This window comes from Bos indicus x Bos taurus, chromosome 4, assembly GCF_003369695.1.
Source record: "Bos indicus x Bos taurus breed Angus x Brahman F1 hybrid chromosome 4, Bos_hybrid_MaternalHap_v2.0, whole genome shotgun sequence".
NCBI lineage: Eukaryota > Metazoa > Chordata > Mammalia > Artiodactyla > Bovidae > Bos > Bos indicus x Bos taurus.
The window spans coordinates 112,000,389-112,024,773 of record NC_040079.1 but is presented as its reverse complement, the minus strand read 5'-3'; the positions used below and the strand labels follow the sequence as shown (position 1 = coordinate 112,024,773).

Here is a 24,385-nt window from a genome sequence, read left to right as displayed (position 1 = left end):
TAAGTTTTTTTTTTTTTTTTTTTTTTATAGTTTCTAACAAAGTGTATTTTTTTTTTTCTTCTTCCAATTTTATTTTATTTTTAAACTTTACATAATTGTATTAGTTTTGCCAAATATCAAAATGAATCCACCACAGGTATACATGTGTTCCCCATCCCGAACCCTCCTCCCTCCTCCCTCCCCATACCATCCCTCTGGGCCGTCCCAGTGCACCAGCCCCAAGCATCCAGCATCGTGCATCGAACCTGGACTGGCAACTCGTTTCCTACATGATATTTTACAAGTTTAATCAGGGAAATGAGAAATACAGAAACAAAGGAAAACGAAGGAGACCAGATAATAATAATGTAGTCATTAAGCATAGTCAAGGACCTTTTAGTTCCTAATATTCTGAGCCATATCCTGTGAGCTGTCTTATAGATAATGAAACCTCAGATAGAAGGAGTTAACTGCATAATGACCAGACTTTCCAAGGTGAACCCACAACTTAAACTGCCGAAATTCTGAGAACTGACCTCAAACACATGGGGAAAAATTGGACCCTGAAATTGAAGATTAACTGTACCTAAAACAATCAGGATGATGCTGGTCAGACCACCCGTGACCAATCTGAAGACAGCTGTGGGAGCTGACTGTGCTGTTTCTGCATGGAGCCGCCTCCTGTCTACAAAAGCCCTTGTCCCACTGGTTGCCAGTGGGAGGGTGGAGTTGGCCTTTGGATCCACTGAGCTGTGCCATGATCTGTGCTTTTTTCTTTATGTATGTTATATTTCAATAAAAAGTGAGGGAAAGGGTTAGGATTGCTTTAGAGAATTTTATCAGAATTTTGTGTTCATTGACATAGTTCTTTGGACTTCCCAGCTGGCTCAGCAGTAAATAATCAGCCTGCCAGAGCAGGAGACACAGTTTCGATCCCTGGGCGGGGAAGATCCCCTGGAGTAGGAAATGGCAACCCATTTCAGTATTCTTGCCTGGAGAATTCCATAGACAGAGGAGCCTCGTGGGCTCAGTCCAGACTCTTTTTTTCTTTTTTCTTCTGGACTGATGATACATTGCAGACCTCTAGGATAACCTCCTTTGCTTTCTTCTTCATAAGCATTTGTAGGCATAAAAACCTGCAACAACAGGACAGTAATATGTGTGAAAGAGAGGGCTGTGTATGGTGTATATATGTGTGAATATGTATATATACCACTCTGAGTACTGTTTTCCCTCAGTTTCACAGTGGATTAGGAACTAAATTAACTCACATGCTCAGCCTAGTCATGTCTGTTGACTTGGTTGTAGAGGTTAAAGTTCAAATTAAAGGTTAAGAGTGGTGTATTGCTAAATTCTTTTTGCTGTTATTTTTCTTCTTTTTAGGTTAACTCGATCATGGAAGGCTGTCATGGGTATGGTGTTTATACTGACCTTACTTCTTCTAGGTGAGTCTTACTAAGCAACGATCCTTGAAGCCATTTCACAGGGTGTGTGTGTGATGAGAGAGCTGGCAGGGGAATGACTCACATTTGCAATAAATGCCCCAGAAACCTGGAAGTGACTGAATGCTCTTGAACCATTCCTTCCCCCCGCTCAATATTTATTTATGAATCTGTTTGGCAGCATCAGATCTTAGTTGCGGCATGAAGAGTCTTCATTGCGTCATGCAGGGTCTTCCTTGTGGCTTGTAGGCTCAGTGGTTGCAGCACTCAGGTTCTCTTGTAAAAGTGATCTGGGTTTCTTTGTTGAAAACTTAGTGAGAACTTTATTTCTCTTAGAGTTGTTACCAGATCTAAGCTCGTTCTGTTTGACAAGAACAGGTCGATAAATCGGGAGGCAGGGTATCAAGGCAAGAAATAGAGACTTTATTCAGAAAGCTGGGCATCCGAGAAGATGGTGGATGAGAGTCCTAGAGTACTATGTTATGGGGTCTGGATGCCAGTTTCTTTTACAGAACAGAGGAGGAGGAGGAGGAGGAAAGGAAGTAAAGTAAAAAGGCCATGAAGCGAAAGTGTAAGTCACTCAGTCCTGCAGTGCCGAGTAGTAGTCGTAGTGGTAGTGTTAGTCACTCAGTCGTGTCCGACTCTGAGACCCCATGGACTGTAGCCCACCAGGTTCCTCTGTCCATAGAATTCTCCGGGCAAGAATACTGGATGGGTTGCCAATCCCTTCTTTCTCCAGGGGATCTTCCCAACCCAGGGATTGAATCCAGGTCTCCTGCTTTGCAGTCTACTCCAGTATTCGTGCCTGGAGAATCCCATGGACAGAGGAGACCCACAGGCCACAGTCCACGGGGTCACAAAGAGTCAAACACAACTGAGCGACTAACACTACTGAGCGACTAACACTACCATTACTCCTGCTTTGCAGGCAAATTCTTTACCATCTGAGCCATCTGGGAAATCAAAAGGCCATAAGTGTTGCAAAATACCTCCTGGTTTGGCCATCCTCAGGGAAGGGATGCATTCATTTCTTTTTCCTGCTGTCATTCACAAGTGGGCAGGGTCAGAATGTCTCCCAGTGAGCTGAACAAAGACACTTTAGTTTAACATTCATGCAGTAGGGAAGGGTTCCCCAAGGCAAGCCATTATGTATAGACAATATCTTTTTAATGGACAAAAGCCGTGGGAAGCAATGATTAAAGTAAAAGAAACAGATCCAATATGGAGTCAGATTTTTTTCTTCCCTGTTACATAATCATGGTTCCAAATAAGAGAAATTGCTTTGAAGTTAGGAATCCTTGATATTTCTATTGCAAACACATAGAATTGATCTTTTCTAAATCTGGGCGACTCATCTTGAAGGATTTTGACAACCAGAGACTGACTCATCATGGGGTTCTTGAAGAAATGCTAGAACACATGCTTTGCCATTTTCTGGCTGTAAATATCACACACCATGAATCCTAGTACAATGAGGAATTGTTCTGTGGTACGTGGACACCTTGAATTGCAGAGTGTCCAGGGAAGTCAGAGTTTCACCCAGCTATCGCCACAAAATGCCATTTTACGCAGCAACGGGGGCTGTTCAGTTGGGCTTGCACGTGGATACCTGGACTGAGGGCTCTCTGAAGTCTGTGCCAGCCTTCCGTCAGCTGCATCTTAGTGCCCTGAGCACCCATCCCATCTCAGCAGACCTCTAAACTTCATCTTGAAGTTTCCAGTTCTACTGAGAACTGCACACTGTCTGGCTCTGTTGCTTCCATCTGTCTGGTCTTCACCTCTGCTGATTTCAGCCTGTGAGCTTCAGCAGCCCTCCCCCGACCCCGTGGCTGTTGCCGGCTCCTGACTCACGAGCCCTCTGCCCCGACTCACGAGCCCTCTGCCCTTGAGACTTCCCACAGCCCTACCCCAGCCCTGTGTCCAGTGACGCACGCCTGCTCTTCTGAGGCTCCACCGCCCTGCCTGTGTCAGGAACACGCCCTGTGAACAGTAGAATTGTTTGTGCTCAGAATTTTCCTTATTTTGGAAACGAATGCCCTATATCCCTTAGACATTTTTTTTGATGATTTTTGTTGATGTGGACCATTTTTAAAGTCTTTATTGAATTTGTTACAATATTGCTTCTGTTTTACTTTTTTTTTTTTGGTTGAGAGGCATGTGGGATCTTATTTTCCAACCAGGGACTGAATCTGCAATCCCTTCATTGGAAGGGGAAGTTTTAACCACCGGCCTGCCAGCAAAGTCTCTGCTTTGACATCTTTTAAGATTGAAATATATACATCTTCTTAGTGCGTACAAACTGCTTCTTTGTCTTTCCCCACTCAGGTTTGATCCCTGGGTTGGGAAGATCCCCTGGAGACGGCAATGGCACCCCACTCCAGTACTCTTGCCTGGAGAATCCCATGGACGGAGGAGCCTGGTAGGCTACAGTCCATGGGATCACAAAGAGTCGGACACGACTGAGCGACTTCACTTTCACTGTAAGGTTACTCATTTGCCCACAAAAGTGCCAGATCCTTTTTAGCCACCACTGACGTGTTAATGATTTCAATGGAATTAAACTGAACTTGCATCCATTTTTATTTGCTAGGGTGAAATCCACATAATATAAAACGAACCATTTTGACATGAACAACTCAGTGGAATTTAGTGCATTCACAATGTTGTGCAAGTACTACTTCTATTTCCAAAATATTTTCATCGATGCCAAAAGAAATCCCACACTCTTAGTCAATCCCCAGCCCCACCCCACCCCCACCCTCTGGCAACAACCACCAATATGCTTTCTGTTTCTAAGGACACACGTGTTCTGAATGTGTCATATAAATGGAATCATACAATGTATGGCCATTTTTGTTGGGCTTCTTTCACTAAGCTCATGTTCTTGAGGCTCATCCCTGTTGTAGACGGATCATTCCTTTTTGTAGCTGAATAACATTGCAATGTATGGATAGACCACAGTTTGTTTATCCATTCAGCTATGGATGAACATCCAGTGTGTCCACCCTTTGGGTGTTGTGTATAGAACATGTGTGTACACGTATTTGTTTCAGTCAGTTTAGTCGCTCTGTTGTATGCGACTCTTTGCAACCCCATGAACCACAGCACGCCAGGCCTCCCTGTCAATCACCAACTGCCAGAATCCACCCAAACTCATGTCCATCAAGGCAGTGATGCCATCCAACAATCTCCTCCTGCCCTCAATATTTCCCAGCATTAGGGTCTTTACAAATGAGTCAGCTCTTCGCATCATGTGGCCAAAGTATTGGAGTTTCAGCCTCAGCATCAGTCCTTCCAATGAATATTCAGGACTGATCTCCTTTAGGATGGACTGGTTGGATCTCCTTGCAGACCAAGGGACTCTCAAGAGTCTTCTCCAACACTACAGTTCAAAAGCATCAATTCTTCAGTGCTCAGCTTTCTTTATAGTACAACTCTCACATCTATACATGACCACTGGAAAAACCATAGCCTTGACGAGACGGACCTTTGTTGGCAAAGTGATGTCTCTGCTTTTTTAATATGCTGTCTAGGTTGGTCATAACTTTCCTTCCAAGGAGTAAGCGTCTTTTAATTTCATGGCTGCAGCCACCATCTGCAGTGATTTTGGAGCCTCCAAAAATAAAGTCAGCCACTGTTTCTATGGTTTCCCCATCTATTTGCCATGAAGTGACGGGACCAGATGCCATGATCTTCGTTTTCTGAATGTTGAGCTTTAAGCCAACTTTTTCACTCTCCTCTTTCACTTTCATCCAGAGGCTCTTTAGTTCTTCTTCACTTTCTGCCATAAGGATGGTGTCATCTCCATATCTGAGGTTATTGATATTTCTCCTGGCAATCTTGATTCCAGCTTGTGCTTCATCCAGCCCAGTGTTTCTCATGATGTGCTCTGCATATGAGTTAAATAAGCAGGGTGACAATATACAGCCTAGATGTACTCCTTTTCCTATTTGGAACATGTCTGTTGTTCCGTGTCCAGTTCTAATCGTTGCTTCCTGACTTGCATACAGGCTTCTCAAGAGGCAGGTCAGGTGGTCTGGTATTCCCATCTCTTTCAGAATTTCCCACAGTTTATTGTGATCCACACAATCAAAGACTTTGGCATAGTCAATAAAGCAGAAGTAAATGTTTTTCTGGAACTCTCTTGCTTTTTTGATGATTGAACAGATGTTGGCAATTTGATCTCTTGTTCCTCTGCCTTTTCTAAATCCAGCTTGAACATCTGGAAGTTCACCATTTACGTATTGCTGAAGCCTATGTTGGAGAATTTTGAGCATTGCTTTACTAGCGTGTGAGATGAGTGCAATTGTGCGGTAGTTTGAGCATTCTTTGGCATTGCCTTTCTTTGGGATTGGAATGAAAACTGATCTTTTCCAGTCCTGTGGCCACTACTGAGTTGTCCAAATTTGCTGGGATATTGAGTGCAGCACTTTCACAGCATCATCTTTCAGGATTTGGAATAGCTCAACTGGAATTCCATCACCTGCACTAGCTTTGTTCGTAGTGATGCTTCCTAAGGCCCACTAGACTTCACATTCTAGGATGTCTGGCTCTAGGTGAGTGATCACAGCATCGTGATTATCTGAGTTGTGAAGATCTTTTTGTACAGTTCTGTGTATTCTTGCCACCTCTTCTTAATATCTTCTGCTTCTGTAAGGTCCATACCATTTCTGTCCTTTATTGAGCCTATCTTTGCATGAAATGTTCCCTTGGTATCTCTTAATTTTCTTGACAAGATCTCTAGTCTTTCCCATTCTATTGTTTTCCTCTATTTCTTTGCATTGATCGCTGAGGGAGGCTTTCTTATTTCTTCTTGCTATTCTTTGGAACTCTGCATTCAAATGGATATATCTTTCCTTTTTTCCTTTGCTTTGCACTTCCCTTCTTTTCACAGCTATTTGTAAGGCCTCCTCAGACAGCCATTTTGCTTTTTTGCATTTCTTTTTCTTGGGGATGTTCTTGACCCCTGTCTCCTGTACAATGTCACGAACCTCACTCCACAGTTCATCAGTCACTCTATCAGGTCTAGTTCCTTAAATCTATTTCTCACTTCCACTGTATAGTCATAAAGGATTTGATTTAGGTCATACCTGAATAGTCTAGTGGTTTTCCCCACTTTCTTCAATATTAGTCTGAATTTGGCAATAAGGAGTTCGTGATCTGAGCCACAGTCAGCTCCCAGTCTTATTTTTGCTGGCTGTATAGAGCTTCTCCATCTTTGGCTGCAAAGAATATAATCAATCTGATTTCAGTGTTGACCATCTGGTGATGCCCATGTGTAGAGTCTTCTCTCGTGTTGTTGGAAGATGGTGTTTGCTATGACCAGTGCATTCTCTTGGCTGAACTCTATTAACCTTTGCCCTGCTTCATTCTGTACTCCAAGGCCAAATTTGCCTGTTACTCCAGGTGTTTCTTGACTTCCTACTTTTGTATTCCAGTCCCCTATAATGAGAAGGACATCTTTTGGGGTTGTTATTTTAGAAAGGCTTGTAGGTCTTCATAGAACCATTCAACTTCAGCTTCTTCAGCATTACTGGTTGGGGCATAGACTTGGATTACCGTGATATTGAATGGTTTGCCTTGGAAACGAACAGAGATCATTCTGTCATTTATGAGATTGCATCCAAGTACTGCATTTCAGACTCTTTTGTTGACTATGATGTCTACTCCATTTCTTCTAAGGGGTTCCTGCCCACAGTAGTAGATATAATGGTCATCTGAGTTAAATTCACCCATTCCGGTCCATTTTAGTTCACTGATTTCTAGAATGTCAGTGTTCACTCCTGCCATCTCCTGTTTGATCACTTCCAATTTGCCTTGATTCATGGACCTGACATTCCAGGTTCCTATGCAATATTGCTCTTTACAGCATTGGACCTTGCTTCCATCACCAGTTGCATCCACAGCTGGGTATTGTTTTTGCTTTGTCTCCATCCCTTCATTCTTTCTGGAGTTATTTCTCTACTGATCTCCAGTAGCATATTGGGCACCTACTGACCTGGGAAGTTCATCTTTCAGTGTCGTATCTTTTTGCCTTTTCATACTGTTCATGGGGTTCTCAAGGCAAGAATACTGAAGTGGTTTGCCATTCCCTTCTCCAGTGGACCACATTCTGTCAGACCTCTCTACCATGACCCATCTGTCTTGGGTGGCCCCACACAGCATGGCTTAGTTTCAATGAGTTAGACAAGGCTGTGGTCTGTGTGATCAGATTGGCTAGTTGTCTGTGATTATGGTTTCAGTCTGTCTTCCCTCTGATGTCCTCTCTCAGTACCTACCGTCTTACTTGGGTTTCTCTTACCTTGAGTGTGGAGTATCTCTTCACGGCTGCTCCAGCAAAGCGCAGCTGCCGCCCCTGACCTTGGACGCAGAGTAGTTCCTCTTGGCCGCTCCTGCGCTATCACAGCCACTGCTCCTTTGTTTGAATACCTGTTTTCAATTCTATGGGTTATGCACCTACTAGTAAATTGCTAGGGAGGAATTGCCACTGTTTTTTGGAAAAACTGCACCATGTTACTTTCCCACTAGCAGTGTGTGGTGGTCCCAGTTTTCCCACATCCTCACCAACACTTGCCATTCTTTTTTCACAACTGTAGCCATCCTGGTAGATGTGAAGTGCTGTCTCACTGGGATTTTGTATTTTTTATTCTGTACTTTATATTTCCCTAATGACTGCTATCTCGAGAAGGACATAGCAACCCACTCCAGTATTCTTGCCAGGGAAATTCTGTGGACAGAGGAGCCTGGCAGGCTACAGTCCATGGGGTTGCAAGAGTCGGACATGAGTTAGTGACTAAATCACCACCACCACCAATGAATGATATAAACTAATATTGAGCAACTTTTTACGTACTTGTTTGCCATTTATACCTCTTCTTTGGAGAAAATTTCTTCTAATCTTTTGCCCATTTAATTGGGGTTTTGTCTTTTTGTTGTTGACTTGTAAGAGTTTTTTAAAAATATATTCTGGATACTAGACTCTTCTCAGACACATAATATTTCCCTTCATTCAATAGATTGTCCTTTTACTTTTTAAGTAATGTCCTTTGATGCATAAAAGGTTTCAGTTTTAATGATGTCATATCTAAGAATCCATTACTAAATTCTAGGTCATGACAGCTTACCCCCATGTTTTTTCTGAGAACTTTATGATTTTTACTGTTATGTTTAGCTAATCGATCCATTTTGAGTTACTTTTTATATATAATATGAATTTTTAAATTTCATTTTCATTTTTTAGCAAATGAATTAAAAATGAACCAAATTCATTTTTTAGCAAATGGATATCTTGTTGTCTCAGCATCATTTGTTGGAAAGATATTTTTCCCCATTGAATGGTCTTGTTACCCTTGTCAAAAAATTCAGTCAGCCCTAGATGTATAGGCCTAGCTCTGGATTTGCAATTCTCTTCTTTCTCATCACACTTGATAATCTCAGTTGTTCTATTTTTGAGTTCACTGAATCTCTCTGTTGCCTGCTAACATCTGCTGTTGAGCCTATTTCATGAATTTTTTCATTTCAGCTACTGTACTTTACATCTCCAGAACTTGTACTTGTTTCCTTTTGTAATTTTTCAATTGATATTCTCATTTCATTCATACTTCATTTCTTTGGTTTTCTTTACTTCTTTTCTATGGTTTCCTTTAGTTTTTGAGCATATTTAAGACAGTTGATTTGTAAAGTTTTTGTTCAGTGAGTTCAAAGTTTGAGCTTCCTCAGAGATGTCAGTCAAATTTTTTTCCCTTTAATGAGCTGTACTTTTCTTTGTATGCTTTGTAATTTTGTGTTGTAAACCAGACATTTCAGTTTCATAATGCAGTAACTCTAGGAATTGGCATTTCCCCTTTTCCAAAGGTTGCTTTATTACTTGTTGAGGGCTGTAGTCATTTGTTTGTTTAGTGATGGTCACTTTTCTGATATCACAGTGGTCAACCAATGTCCTGACAGGTTTCCTAGGATCAATGAATAAGAAAGAGAGAGCAAGGATGTGAGAACCGCTCTCCCAGTCCGGGCTGTTTGGCTCTAAGCTGGGACACTATTTCAAGGCCAAACTGGGCCACCCACAACTCTGTCATAAACTTCACCTCCTGTTTGCATGCAGCCCACAGATCCACCTAAGGTGCAAGCCTGGGGTCTTCTCTGGGATCTTTCTTGAGCATGTGTCCAGTCCTGGACACTCACACCGCACTCTCCCTTCCCTTCCAAGCCCTTGTTCCCACATGAGCCTTCATCCTCTGCCTTCTCTCTCCCTTGATGTTGGATCTGTCTGCCACTTTCTCCATTCACAGTCCCTTGCTCAGATGGTCATGGCCAGTTTATGTCTTTAATTCTTTCAACAGTCATTATACCCTCCCAGAAGATTTTTCTAGTGCATGGGAGTGGATGGAAACAAAGATTGGCCTCTGCACTAGACAATCAGGGCAACGCCAGGCAGATAAGCACATAGAGTCAAAGTAGTTGAAGAATAAGGTCTGTGTTAGATCCCTGGCACAAGCAAGCTGCATCAGAAATATTGGCTGCCACCCACAAAGCCACTGCCACCATTCTGGGAGATAGTATGCAAGTGAGTGATAATGCCACACTGCTCTCTTGCCAAAAATAATCTGCCCTTTCCTTCAGTCCTCTGGTTGATGCAAGCTTGTGATTAGGTTTTGGAATTCCAATAAAGTTGATCTTGATAGTCTTTGCCAGCTGATGATTGTTTCAATGGAGAAACAATTTTTTGAGCACCTTTTGCTGCCATTGAAAATTATTGTCCCTCAAGATCCTGACATAGGACTTCCCTGATGGTCCAGTGATAAACAATCTGCCTGCCAATGCAGGGGACAAGGGTTTGATCCCTGGTCCGGGAAGATCCCACATGCCGAGGAGCAGCTAAGCCTGTGAGCCTCAACTACTGAAGCGTGTGCACCGTAGAGCCTGTGCTCTACAACAACAGGAGTCACTGCGGCGAGAAGCCTGAGCACTGCAAATGGACAGGAGCCCCCTTGGTCTCAACTAGAGAAAATTCCCCACAGCACTGAAGACCCAACACAATGAAAAAAGAAAAAAAAAAAAAAGTAACTTGCTATAGCTTCCCTCCTTAGAGAAATTTATATTAATATATGTTGTCAACAACAATTCAACTAACAATCAAGTTAAGAAAAAAGAGGAATTTTATCCAAGCTAAACTGAGGATTGTATCCCACGAGACAGACTCTTAGAAGCTCTGAGACCTGTTCCATGTGTTAGAAGTTGAAGGCACAGTCATACACATTTTTGAGACAAAGGCTCATATGTTAAAATGACACACTGATATTTATATAAAGTTCATCCCCATTTTGAGGCACTCTGATTAACGTGTAATGTGCATGCACACCATACATCAAGGAGGGAGGGAGGAGGCCTGAATGGACACAGAGAAGGAACTTTTATTTTTTTCTTGTGCTGCCTGAAAATATAAATTGTTTCATCAATGTAAAATATAAGTATTTCAAGATAAACTCTTTAACCGAAGTTGATCTTTTCTTTAACAGGATTTATAAATCACATGAAGCTTAAAGAGAAAGCGTTTCCTCAGAAATCTAGACAAATTTATGCTGTAATTGCAGAATATGGTTCACGGCTTTACAATTACCAGGTGATGTTTCCTTAAATCATTTTGTCTGTTACTCATTTAAAATCTAATGTGCTACAAAAGAGAGTCCAACTAGACATGTGTTATATTGGTTTTGCATGTGACTATCTAATAGAACATCTAATAGGTGTTCAAGCTGGATTTAGAAAAGGCACAGGAACCAGAGATCAAATTGTCAGCGTCCACTGGATCATTGAAAAAGCAAGAGAGTTCCAGAAAAACATCTACTTCTGCTTTATTGACTATACCAAAGCCTTTGACTCTGTAGATCACAACAAACTGGAAAATTCTTCAATTGATAGGAATACCAGACCACCTGACCTGCTTCCTGAGAAACCTGTATGCGGGTCAAGAAGCAACAGTTAGAACTGGACTTGGAACAACAAACTGGTTCCAAATCAGGAAACGAGTACATCAAGGCTGTGTATTGTCACCCTGCTTATTTAACTTATATGCAGAGTACATCATGAGAAATGCTGGGATGGAAGAAGCACGAGCTGAAATCAAGATTGCCTGGAGAAATATCAGTAACCTCAGATATGCAGATGACACCACCCTTATGGCAGAAAGCAAAGAAGAACTAAGGAGCCTCTTGATGAAAGTGAAAGAGGAGAGTGAAAAAGCTGGGTTAAAACTCAACATTCAGAAAACTGAGATCATGCATCTGGTTCCACCTCTTCATGGCAAGTAGATGGAGAAACAATGGAAACAGTGAGAGACTTAATTTTTCTGGGCTCCAAAATCACTGCAGATGGTGGTTGCAGCCATGAAATTAAAAGACGGTTGCTCCTTGGAAGAAAGTTATGACCAACCTAGACAGCATTTTAAAAAACAGAGACATTGCTTTGCCAATGAAGTTCCACCTAGTCAAGCCCATGGTTTTTCTAGTAGTCATGTATCGATGTGAGAGTTGAACTATAAAGAAAGCTGAGCACCAAAGAACTGATGCTTTTGAACCATGGTGTTGGAGAAGACTCTTGAGAGTCCCTTGGACTGCAAGGAGATCCAACCAGTCCATCCTAAAAGAATCAGTCCTGAATATTCATTGGAAGGACTGATGCTGAAGCTAAAACTCCAATACTTTGGCCACCTGATACGAAGAACTGACTGATTTAAAGACCCTGATGCTGGGAAAGATTGAAGACAGGAGGAGAAGGGGACGACAGGATGAGCTTGTTGGATGGTATCACCAACTTGATGGACATGAGTTTGAACAAGCTCTGTGAGTTGCTAATGGACAGTGAAGCCTGGCGTGCTGCAGTCCATGGGGTTGCAAAGAGTCGTACACAACTGAGCGACTGAACTGACTGAGTCGTAAAGAATCCACCTGCCAATGCAGGAGGTGTAAGAGACGCTGGTTCGATCCCTGGGTCAGAACAATCCCCTTGAGGAGGACATGGCAACCCACTCCAGTATTCTTGCCTGGAGAATCCCGTAGACAGAAGAGGCTGGCGGGCTACAGTCCATAGGGTCTCAACTAAAGTGACTTAGCATGCATGGATATGTATAACTGCTTCACTTTGCTGTACTCCAGAAACTAACATAGCATTGTAAATCGTCTGTACTCCAATAATTTTAAAAAAATAAATAAATAATGTTGGGACTGGAGACCTACTAAGTGGTTTTACGACTGCTGCTGCTGCTAAGTCGCTTCAGTCATGTCCGACTCTGTGCAACCCCATAGACGGCAGCCCACCAGGCTCCCCCGTCCCTGGGATTCTCCAGGCAAGAACACTGGAGTGGGTTGCCATTTCCTTCTCCAATGCATGAAAGTGAAAAGTGAAAGTGAAGTCGCTCAGTCGTGTCCAACTCTTTATGACCCCATGGACTGAAGCCTACCAGGCCCCTCCACCCATGGGATTTTCCAGGCAAGAGTACTGGAGTGGGTTGCCATTTCCTTCTCCAGTTTTGTGACTAAGAGACTCTAAAAATCCTCCACAGTCTCCAATCCCTGTAAACTCCTGCCACAGATTGGATGTTCCTGATTCATCAATTTTTCTGCTTTCCAGTTTCTCCCTTTTGCGATGGGAATGTCTATAGTATGCTGATCCCACTACTGTATTTTGAAAGTACACAGTTTGTTTGATTTCACAGCATCTTAGCTGGAGGGGAGGTTGCTTTGGATGGATTGTATGCGGGGTCTCATCCGTATCTGACTTGGATGATATTTAGTTGAGGCATTGAACTTTAGACATAAGTTGATGCTGGAATGAATGAATGCCTTGGGGTCTGTTGGGATAAAAGGATGTATTTTGCATATAGGAACATTAATTTGGGGGGCGAGAGTTAGAATGTCATAGACTGATTGCTGTGTCACCTCCACAATTCATATGTTGAAACCTAATCCAAGGCATTGGAGAAGGAAATGGCAACCCACTCCAGTGTTCTTGCCTGGAGAATCCCAGGGATGGGGGAGCCTGGTGGGCTGCCGTCTATGGGGTCACATAGAGTCAGACATGACTGAAGTGACTTAGCAGCAGTAGCAGCAGCAACCCAAGTATTAAGGCTTCCCTATTGGCTTAGTGGTAAAGAGTTCACCTGCCAATGCAGGAGACTCAGGTTCGATCTCTGGGTCAGGAAGATCCCCTGAAAAGGAAGTGGCAACCCACTCTAGTATTCTTGCTTGGAGAATTGTGTGGACAGAGGAGCTGGCGACCTACAGTCCATGAGGATCAAAAAAGAGTTGGGCATGACTTAGCAGCTAACCAACAACAACAAACCCCAGGTATTAGGAGGTGGGTCCTTTGGGAAGTTATTAGGTCATAAGGGCGGAGCCCCCTGACTGGGATTAGAACTATAAAGAAAGAGAACCCAGGACTTCCCTGGTGGTCCAGTGGTTAAAAATCCACCTGCCAATGCAGGGCACAGGGGTTTGATCCCTGGTCTGGGAGGATTCCACATGCCAAGGAGCAACTAAGCCTGTGCCCCACAACTACTGAAGCCCGTGAGCCTAGAGCCTGTGCTCCGTAACAAGAGGAGCCAGCGCCATGAGAAGCCCACCCACCACCGTGCAGAGTAGCTCCCGTTTGCCGCAGCTAAAGACCTGTGCACAGCAGTGAAGACCCTGTGTAGTCAAATGAATGAATGAATCAATACAACGTAAAAGAGAGACCCCAGAGGGTATCTCTCTGCCATGTGAGGACACAGTGAGGAGACATTGTCTGTGGACCAGAAGTGGTTCTCATCAGACACCAGCTCTGCTGGTGTCTTGATCATGAAATTGCAGCTCCAGAACTGTGAGAAATCAACTGTTCTTCACAAGCTGACCAGTCTCTGGTGTTCTGGTGCAACCCAGACAAACTAAGCTGGCACCCCAAGGGAAGCTCCGGCAGATAGAACTTCAGTTAACCCCTGCCTGGAGCTCTGGACGGAATGGCTTCGTGTTGGTCCTGGAGCTAGCTAGAGGAGAATGGACCAGACACTGGTGTTTGCTCTCTGGTGCATGCCCTGGCTCTCCAGTGCGCCAGGAGGAGCCTTGTCCATCCTACACTTTGGCCTCTGAAGACAAGAGAGGGGAAGAAAGACAGGAGCTTCAATCAAGTCAACCACTGCTCTGTCGGAAGAAGGGACAGATCAATGAATTCACCCTGTCAGCAAACTTGACCTGAGTTCCCTTGGGGCTTTTGAAATTCTCTGTTTCCTGGTTCATCCAGCAATTTCTGAATCTCAGGGTGCTTGTCATGAGGAGCCCCTAAAGGGGAAGATGGAGCTCGTGTGGTCCCTGCAGCTTTCCAGCCTAGTGAGGATTGTTCCCTGGGGAGTTCACAGGTCACACGGGAAGCACCCAAAGGTTCAAGGATGCTGCTCATTTTGCCCACACTGAGAATCTGTGAGAATCAGGTCCCAGATGGAAGGGCATCTCCTTGTGGGTCTGTGGAAACCCAAGATAACTCCTACACCACGAGGTCCCCACATCAAAGCCCAAGGCCCTGGGCTCACAGGAGGAGCCAGAGAAAGCTCATCACCAGAAAAACAGATGAGACATGGTCAACGGCGACCTCCAATAATTGCCAAATCGTGATCAACTGTATTGTGATGCCTAATTTTATGGGCCACTTTTGCTAGGCTATGGTGCTCAGATGTTTGGTCAAACACTAGTATAGATGTTACTCCAAAGGTATATTTAAAGTAAGTTTAACATTTAAATTGGTAGACTTTGAGTAAAACAGATTATCCTCCATATGGTGGGTGGGCCTCGTCTAATCAGTCGAAGGTTTTAGGAGAAAAAGACCAAGTTCTCCTAAAAAGGAAGACATTCCACCTCCAGATGCCTTCAGACCTGAGCTGCAACATCAGCTCTCCTCTGAGTCATGGACCTGCTGGGCTGCCCCACGGATGTTAGACTCCCAGCCTCCACAATCACATCAGTTCCTTAAAGTAAGTCTCTCTGTGTAAATACACACATCCTGCTCTGTTTTTCTGAAGAACCCTGACTAATATACTCCCTCTGCCTATGATATTCTGCCCCAGATCTTTGCAGGAGTAACTCCTCTCTGGCATTTCAGCCCAGCTCATGTGTCACCTGGGAGAGGCTTCTGTGGCCAGCCACCTACTGGTGACAGTCCCCATACATCAAGTGTTGCCTTTACTTCACCGTGGACTTGTTGAAATGAGCAGAGAGCTTGTGCAAGCCTGACACCGTTCCCGGAACACAGAGGCTCCACAGACACTGGCATGAGTGAACGAAGGAATGAATGAGAGTGCTGTCATTTTGAAAGGCCACCTTCCTCTCCACTTCATGGGTTTAGGTGGATCAGCACACTCGACAGTGCCTTCTCCTTAATTTCTAAGGCTGAGTGTATAAAGCCGGTATTTTTCACGCGGGTAGCATTTTACTGGGTCTCCCTGGTGGCTCAATGGTATAGAATCCACCTTCCAATACAGGACACACAGGTTCTGTCCCCTGCTGGGGAAGATCCCCTGGAGAAGGAAATGGCAACCCACTCCAGTATTACCTGGAAAATCCTGTGGACAGAGGATATCTGGCAGGCTTGGGGTCTCAAAACAGGCAGACTCAACTTAGCAACTAAACAACAGCATCAGCGTTTTACTATGATCAATAACCAATGGTTAACCTGTTTTTCACTCAGAAGAGAGTTCTGTTAGAAACCATATGAATCTGTGACTCATTTCCATGTGACTTCTTTATAGATCCCAAGCTACATGCAATAGAAGCTGTTTCTCAGCCTTTTTTAAAATTCAACTAACAATAGATTTGAAGATGTTCCCCTGTCTTTAGACATTATTGTTTTAAAAAATATTTATTTATTTGGCTGTGCTGGGTCTCAGTTGCAGCATGCAAGATCTAGTTCCCTGACCAGAGATAGAACCAGGGCCCCCTCACTGGGAGCATGGAGTCTTGGCTACTGAGCCACCAGGGGAGTCCTTAGATATTATTTTTAACAGCATTTGATTGCTAACTAATATTCCAATGAATAAATAATATATTCAACAAATACTTATTTCTCAACAATCGAATTGTTTTCAACTTTTCAATATAAATGTCATTGTTGCTGAATCTTTTCACTCATTCTTGATTTTTTACTTAGGATAAACTAAAAGAAGGATACAGGAAGGATATTCACAATTTTTAGGTGACCTTTTAATAGTGAATCTTAATTAATCAATACCACTTTTTTTTTTTTTTTTTTGCCACAAGGCATATAGTATTTTAGTTCCCTGACAAGGGATCGAACGCATGCCCCCTGCAGTGGAAGCATGGAGTCCTAACCACTGAACCACCACGGAAGTCCCAATATTGCTTTTCAGAAAGTTAGCTGTGCCCCACCCCCTAGTCTCCCACCATGGAGAACGGGAGGATAATGCGCCAGAAGTTATTTGTAAGTACATTAAATACAGGTATCACTTTATCCTCCAATGGGAGCGAATCTATTTATAGATCAGGATGCTGGATCAGAACAATTGAGGGAATTTCTGTGTGTGCCTAAAGCAACACAGCTCTAAATTCCAGAGATGAAAGACAAACTCCAGCTTTGCTGTGCGTGGCCATTGGTCTGTCCTGTTTACTTACGCTAAGGACACAGTTCAGCTGTCACACACGGTACAGTCTCAGTGGACCATATACTCACCATCACAATGAAGGGCTTAAGACCAGTGATTGCAAATTACTTGCTCCAAATATTTAATTGGTTTAGATCTAAAACTCTATGTAAAGCAGCAAGCTTAATGATCTAACTGCAGGTGCAATCTGCAATCATTGTATTGGGTTAGCCAAAAAATTCCTTTGATTTTTTAGGTAAGAATAAAAGACACGTTTTTCATTTCCACCAAGAACTTTATTGAATGTATTCATCATTTTGTTCCACTATCTTTTGCCATTTTTCAGGCAACTTCATAATTCCATTTTCCCAAAATGTTTTTGAAACTTTTTCCATTAAGAGAATTTTATAAAGACTGAAATAAATGGAAATCCAAAGATGCAGTGTTTGGTGAATAGAGCAGATGAATCAGAACTTCCCAGTGAAGCTGCAGTAGTTTTTGCCTGGTTATCAAAGAAACATGCTGTCTTGCATTATCATGATGGAAGATTATGGGCTTTCTGTTGACTGATTCTAGACACTATTTATTGAGTACTAACTTCAGTTGGTCTAGTTGAGAGCAGTACATATTCATTTGGTGTGGCTGGTGGTGGTTCATTTCACTTGCCCCACAGTCTCTTCAGCTTTTCATTGTTCATCACAATTTGTTTTAAAAACAGACCATTTTCATTATGTTTCAATAGAGAATCACAGGTGGAAGTATGGTCAAGAAGGCTTTATGTGGAACCCTAACATCAAAGCGATTAACATAACCAACTTGGTGCAAATGATTTTCAACACTTGATTCGGATATTTTGAGTATGGTGGCTATCTCCCACATGATATAACATTGAGTAATCTCACTTCATGTCGCGATTTAATCCCTGTCAACTGGTCTACCCGAACATGGAGCATCGTTCAGCCAGAAATCTCCAGCACAAAACTTCACAAACCACTTTTGACGTGTTCGATCACTCACAGCAGCTTCTCCGCAAATATTTGTGTTTCAGTTGCATTTTTATCTTTCTTGATATATTAAATATGTCCAAAATGGTATATGCATATTATGCCAAACATAATATGCCAGAATTGTTCCTTTTTTCTTCTGTCTTCAATATTAAAATGGCCACACAAAAATTCACTAATTTGATAATTTTTTTAAAAATGCACACTGATATGTCAGCAGTCACAATACAACCTAACAAAATTGTTTAAGACAAAGTTAAAGACAGCTAAACACTACTAGAGCCATTTTACAGGAAAAAAACTGAACGAACTTTTGGCCAATCCGATAGCTTCCAGGATTCACCTGGAAGTTACAGGGTTTAAAATTAGATAACTTGCATGCATGCTCAGTTGTTCGGTTCTGTCTGACTCTGCGACGTAAGGACTGTAGCCCGCCAGGCTCCTCTGTCCATGGGATTCTCCAGGGAAGAATATAAGAGTGGGTTGCCATGTCCTCCTCCAGGGGATCTTCCCGATCCAGGTAGCCAATCCTCATCTCTTCTGTCGTCTGCATTGGCAGGCAGATTCTTTACCACTAGCGCCATCTGGGAAGCCCTAACCTGTGACAGTTTTGTCTAAAAAAAGAAAGAAGTACTGGCCATGTGAGGCATTTGTGAGCTCTTGCATCCAATCTGTCCCAGCTCTAAGTATCGGAGCCACATTCTAAGACATAAAGTTTTGGATCTCAGTCAACCTTACCTGAAAAAACAAAACAGCGCTCAGCTTGGCAGCTCATATACAAAAACTGGAACAATGCAGAGATCAGCACAGCCCCCATACAAGGACGACTTGCAGATTTGTGAAGGCTTCCATATTTTTAAAAATATTTATTTATTTTTAATTGATAAGTCTTCCATATTTTTAAGGGTAAAACAATGAAACAACAAGAAGAAGCAAGGCTGTGGCCCTGCCCACAGCTGTTCCTTTGCGTTCTCTCCTTCACTTTGTCATTTCTCAGGAGGCTGCCAATTCTACACCCATTCAACTGACTGCAGATGCCCACTGGTCCTCCTTTAATGGGCATGTTTAGGGTTGGCCAGCAGGTGCTTTGTTGGAGTTGCTGCAGAGTCTTAATGAAGGCTTTGGATGGCTGTCCTAACCTTCCATGGGGCTCTGCCCACCTGCCAGGAAGGAAGCCCTGGGAAAGTTCTTAGGAGACACCCAGCACGTTCTTATCACAGGAGCCTCATGGAAGGGATGGATTACCAGCCATAGGCAAAGCAGCCTCTGCCACATCTTTGAGGTTTTCTTTTTTCCCTGTGGACTGCTGTCAACTCTTGTCTTCCCCATTCCCTCCCACCCGCACCCAATTCCGCTGTTACAATGTTAGGAACAGATGTAGGGCCACAGCTGAGAACTCCAGGAATTTAAGTCACACTCATCTTTCACACGTTTTCGTCCTTTTCCAGTCCTTGTTTTCTATTCACTTTCATTGCCTCATCTTTTTGTTCAATGACTTTTTATTCTATGTTTGTTCGTAAAGTGGAAGCCACCTGAAGTCCTTTTGGGAATGAGGCAAATGCTTATAAAAATTAGGAAAATGTTAGCTTTCAAAGAACTCTGAAATTTATCAGCAAATTAGTGGAGGCATACTTTCTATATGTTCTTTTAAGGGTAAAACAGAAAAAAGTAACAGAAATGCAAAACACTGCCCCTAGCAAAAGGAAACCTATTCAATCAGCAACTGAAACACTGGAAATAAGAATTTATCCCTACCAAAAATCAGCTCCCAACTTCAGCTCCCAACTCCACATCTCTGTACAAAGAAAAATATCGAGGAGAGCCTGTAATAAGTTAAATTGCTCGCTAATGAGAACCTACTGTATAGAACAGGGAAGTCTACTCAATGCTCTGTGGGGACCTAAATGGGAAGGAAATCCAAAAAAGAGGAGATACATGTATACGGGTAGCTGATTCACTTTGCTGTACGGCAGAAACTAACACAACGACATAAAGCAACGATACTCCAATAAAAATTTTAAAAATGAAATTAAAATGCTCAGCAGGAAAAAAAAGGGAGGTAATTGTTTTCTGTGCAGTGTACAGTGGTGTGGATAAAATGTCCCTCGTGCCTTGAACCATTTTGGCAGCAAACTGATGGGAAGCCAGAGTCTTTGAAACATGGAAGCAGACTTGTCGGCTGAGAGGATGGGCCTCGTTTGTCAGAGAACACATGGATGGTCCCTGTGGTGAAAGTGAGCCCCGAGAAGCTATTTCATGGCCCAACCCCCAGAACCTGCCCACGGGACCTTTATTTGAAGAAAGAGTCTGTAGACGTAATTGGGGATCCTGAGATGAAGTCGTCCTGCCTCTCCCAGATGGTCTCTCAAGCGCACTGAGATGTGTCCTCAGAAGAGAGACACAGAGGAGAAACACCCGGGGGCGAAGGGCCCGTGGGGACGAGGCAGAGGCCTGGATGGTGCTGCACCAGCCAGGAAGCCCAGGGCCGCCAGAAGGTGGAAGAGGCAAGAAACAGACTCTCTTTGGAACCTCAGAGCAAAGTACGGCCCTGCCCACAGCCTGCCTTTGGACTTTCGGCCTTCAGGCCCATGAGAGAATTCACCTCTGTCAGTTTAAACTGCTAGCTTTTCAGCCATTTCTGGGGGATCCTGAGTGGCATGTGGAGCCTCCCACACAGAGGAGCTGGTGGGGGTACCAGGGTCGGGGCACGGCAGCCTGAGCAGACCCTCGGTCCGCTGTCCCTGTGTGGACCGCCTCCACCGAGGCCGTGCACATCCTCGACATCAGTAGCATCGTCAGCCTGGCTGGGGCACCACCTGTTCACACACAAGACGGTCCTTCTGAGACACCCTGTCGGTGTTAGATAAGCGTCTGTGATCCTCCTGATGTCATGGCTAATGGACTCCAGCAGCCAGCTTCCTCATGTAGAAAGGGGATGCTCCTCACTGTTTACAGGGACAAGCCTCAGGGCTGGATGTCTCTGCGTCTCCTCTAAATATCACTCTTTGCAGGAAGATGTAGGTGTCTTAGAGACTGTGGGTCCTGCTGGCTAGGTGTGTCTATCAAGGGTGGTTGGGTGATTTCCTTCCCCCTCCACAAATGGGAAAAATAACTCCACCCGAGTAGGCAGGATTTGGAATGATACGGCTTTGCTCTGTTTTATTTTTCAGGCCAGGCTTCGAATGCCAAAAGAGCAACTGGAACTTTTAAAGTGAGTGAGATGTTCTCGTGTGTGTGACTTTCTGGCGTGTGTCCAAACACTGAAATGCTTTTGTAAAATTATAAAGCTAATTTCTACTTCTGTGGATCCTTCTTGAAGGGAACATACACTGGGAAGTGCTTTCAGTATTATTTATTATTTTTTTAATGGGATAAAATTAGAAAAATAAGCCAAGGTTTAAATACCTGGAATAGAGAATTATGAAGCCATTAAAATAATTTAAAAATATATTTGGTTATCTGAGAAGTGTAGTGGGACACAAAATTATTTTGTTATTTAATACAACTTTTTTGCATGAGATAAAAACTTTTACAAAAACTATTAACAGTTTCTATTTCTTCAGCAGTTTTACATTTTCCAAATTGTGAACATATATTGATTCATAAGTTTTTGTTTGCTTGTTGTTTTTAGTTACTAAGTCATGTCTGACTCTTTGCAACCCCATGGATTGTAGCCCACCAGGCTCCTCTGTCCATGGGATTTCCCAGGCAAAAATGCTAGAACGAGTTGTCTCTTCCTTCTCCAGGGGATCTTCCCGACCTAAGGATTGAACCTGCATCCCCTGCATTGGCAGGAAGATTCTTTACCACTGAGCCATGAGGGAAGCCCATTTTATAAACTGGGGGGAAAGAAGTGGCTTCCTTGGTAAAGGGAAAGCCAGCAGTAAAGAATCTGCCTGCTAATGCAGGAGACATGAGTTCAGTCCCTGGATGGAGAAGATCCCCTGGAGAAGGAAAGGACAACCCACTCCAGTGTTCTTGCCCGGAAACTCCCATGGAAAGAGGAGCCTGGCGGGCTACAGTCCATGGGAGTCACAAAGAGGCACAACTTAGTGACTAAACACACACACACACACACACACACACACACAATAAGTATTGACAGTACTTACATTTTTTCAACATAAAGAAATACCCATTGGTTTAACATTTTCTTATTCTCTCTACCAGTAACTCTCAAACTGTACAAGTAGCAGAGCCGATTCTTGGGAAGTAAAATCTTGCACCCTTGAGCTGGTGAAAGGCAGCTGCCCCACCCCCACCCCACTCCTCTAAGCCCCCACACCTGGGCCCCTGAATCTTTCAGTCACTCGTCTCTAAAGGCTGATTCACAGAATTTCAGGGCTTGGTTGGCATCCCCCTGCTCCGTACTGTACTCAAAGTGCAAGGTGCCCTGCCCCTAAGGTGGTGAGAGGGGGGTTTGGGGCACTGTGGAGTTGCCCAGCTCAAGTCAGCGTGGCCTCAATCCCCGAGGGAGGAATGGGATGAGTGAAGGCCTTTGAGCCCCCCTTCCCTGCACAGAGCATAGCCCATGCCTGTGATGCCCTCAGGAGTGCTTCCTGAAATGTCTTTGCTCCTCATGCACAGCGCAGGGCCGTTCTCTAGAAAAGGGGGCACCCCTCACTCAGGGTTCTCTCTTCTGCAAGGTAAAGCGCTGCTTGGTTTTGCTAGCCCTGAAGCCCAGCATGGGGCTGGCAGGGAGCCCACTGCTTCCTCCTTTCACAGTGAAGGTCTCCATTCACAGGAAGGAGAGCCAGACTTTGGAAAACAACTTCCGGGAAATTCTCTTTTTAATTGAACAAATAGATGTTCTGAAGGCATTGCTTAGAGACATGCAGGATGGTCTGCACAATTACAGCTGGAATGCCGACATAGACCCCGCTGAAGGCTGGAACCACACCGAGGTCATCGACGAGGTAAGTGAGCGTGGGAGGGAGGCAGGGACGTGTCCGCTTTCAGAAAGTGGACAACTTATGTGATGGCTGGGATGTGTGGTCTGTCTTCTTTCTTCTTGAAAATTCCTTTTCTACATTAGCTTGTAAAGTGAAGTGTTAGTTGTTCAGTCATGTCCGACTCTTGCAACCCCTTGGACTGCAACCCGCCAGACTCCTCTGTCCTTGGAATTCTCCAGGCAAGAATACTGGAGTGGCTAGCCATTCCCTTCGCCACAGGATCTTCCCACCCCAGGGATCAAACCTGGGTCTCCTACATTGCAGGCAAACTCTTTACCATCTGAGCCACCAGGGAAGCCCCTACTTTACTTTTACTAAGGCTCACCCCTAGAAGCACACTTTTTCATAATGGCTGTGTCACAGGGAAGATTTTGTATTGCAGTAAGACTGACTTTCCACCCAAATAAGTAACTGACTGTTTTATTTTGCAGTTAAAAAAAAAAAAGACTGCTTATTCACAAATGGCAGTCTCTGAACGTTTATACACAAATACTTAAATAGTAAAATATTTTTATTCAGGGACCTAACGCTAGTGTATCTGACCGGATGAGCACCAGATCAGGCAACATGATGATGAAGACCAAGAGCTTGGTTTTACTTCTTCTCCTTCTGTTAGCACTGGCTTCGTTTCTTTTTCCTGAGATTCTGTTTTTTGAAGTACACATTCTGCTGACGCTGACCACCACTGCCTCCAAGCCCCCATCCTCACGGCCCTGGGACAAAGTGCTTTGTCATTTAGAACTCAGACCGTTACTTTCTCTCAGGATGCTTGGTTTCTTAAGACTGAGAACATCCTTATAACCCAATATTGATTTAAAAGAGGAATAATTTCTAACACAAGCAATCATGTGCTCTGTGTAAACTGCCTTCGATTCCCAAACAGCTACAGAACACTCCAGTCTTCATTGCTAAGCAGGGGGGCCCAGCAGGTCGTACACACAACCTCACTGGGCTGTTCCACTGTGCGAGCATTTTGGGGTGCTCCTCAGGGGACTGACATCCAGCCTTCTTCCATGACCTTGGGGAGTGGCCCAGCAACTCTCAGCTCCCCGATACCTCAGCTGCCTGTGAAACACGGATCCCACTGATCTGCAGAGGGGAGAGGAAGAACCTGTGTGTGTTTGGCCGATTAGCAAACGTAGGTCCGAATCAATAGAGTAAATTGTCAAGACTCAAGAAGGTGATGGAGATTCTTAACAGGAAACTCTTTTTACAATTTGTATAGGAAATGTCCAACTTGGTGAATTACATACTGAAAAAGCTGAGAGAAGATCAAGTCCAGATGGCTGATTATGCCCTTAAGTCAGCAGGTGAGTAAAGAAACGTTAAGCTCGGTGTAAAAAGTCAGGACTTCAGAACGATCTCCGTTCACTAGCGTCTGTGAAGAGGACC

General features: G+C 43.8%; 1 protein-coding gene and 1 non-coding gene across 4 annotated transcripts in view; both read left to right on the top strand.

Moving 5' to 3' along the window:
• SUN3 (Sad1 and UNC84 domain containing 3) overlaps nucleotides 1-24,385 on the top strand; it is a 46,956-nt gene that overhangs the window by 11,407 nt on the left and 11,164 nt on the right. For all 3 annotated transcript variants that reach the window (XM_027540228.1, XM_027540226.1, XM_027540229.1), the window contains exons 2-6: nucleotides 1,363-1,424; nucleotides 10,937-11,040; nucleotides 21,212-21,252; nucleotides 22,786-22,957; nucleotides 24,219-24,303. In XM_027540228.1, coding sequence (XP_027396029.1) covers nucleotides 1,388-1,424; nucleotides 10,937-11,040; nucleotides 21,212-21,252; nucleotides 22,786-22,957; nucleotides 24,219-24,303 — 439 coding nt within the window. In that variant the 5' untranslated portion in view covers nucleotides 1,363-1,387. The remainder of the gene's footprint in view (nucleotides 1-1,362; nucleotides 1,425-10,936; nucleotides 11,041-21,211; nucleotides 21,253-22,785; nucleotides 22,958-24,218; nucleotides 24,304-24,385) is intronic.
• On the top strand, nucleotides 18,796-18,899 carry LOC113891979. The gene has a single exon (XR_003510951.1). It is a non-coding gene; the product is annotated as a U6 spliceosomal RNA (small nuclear RNA).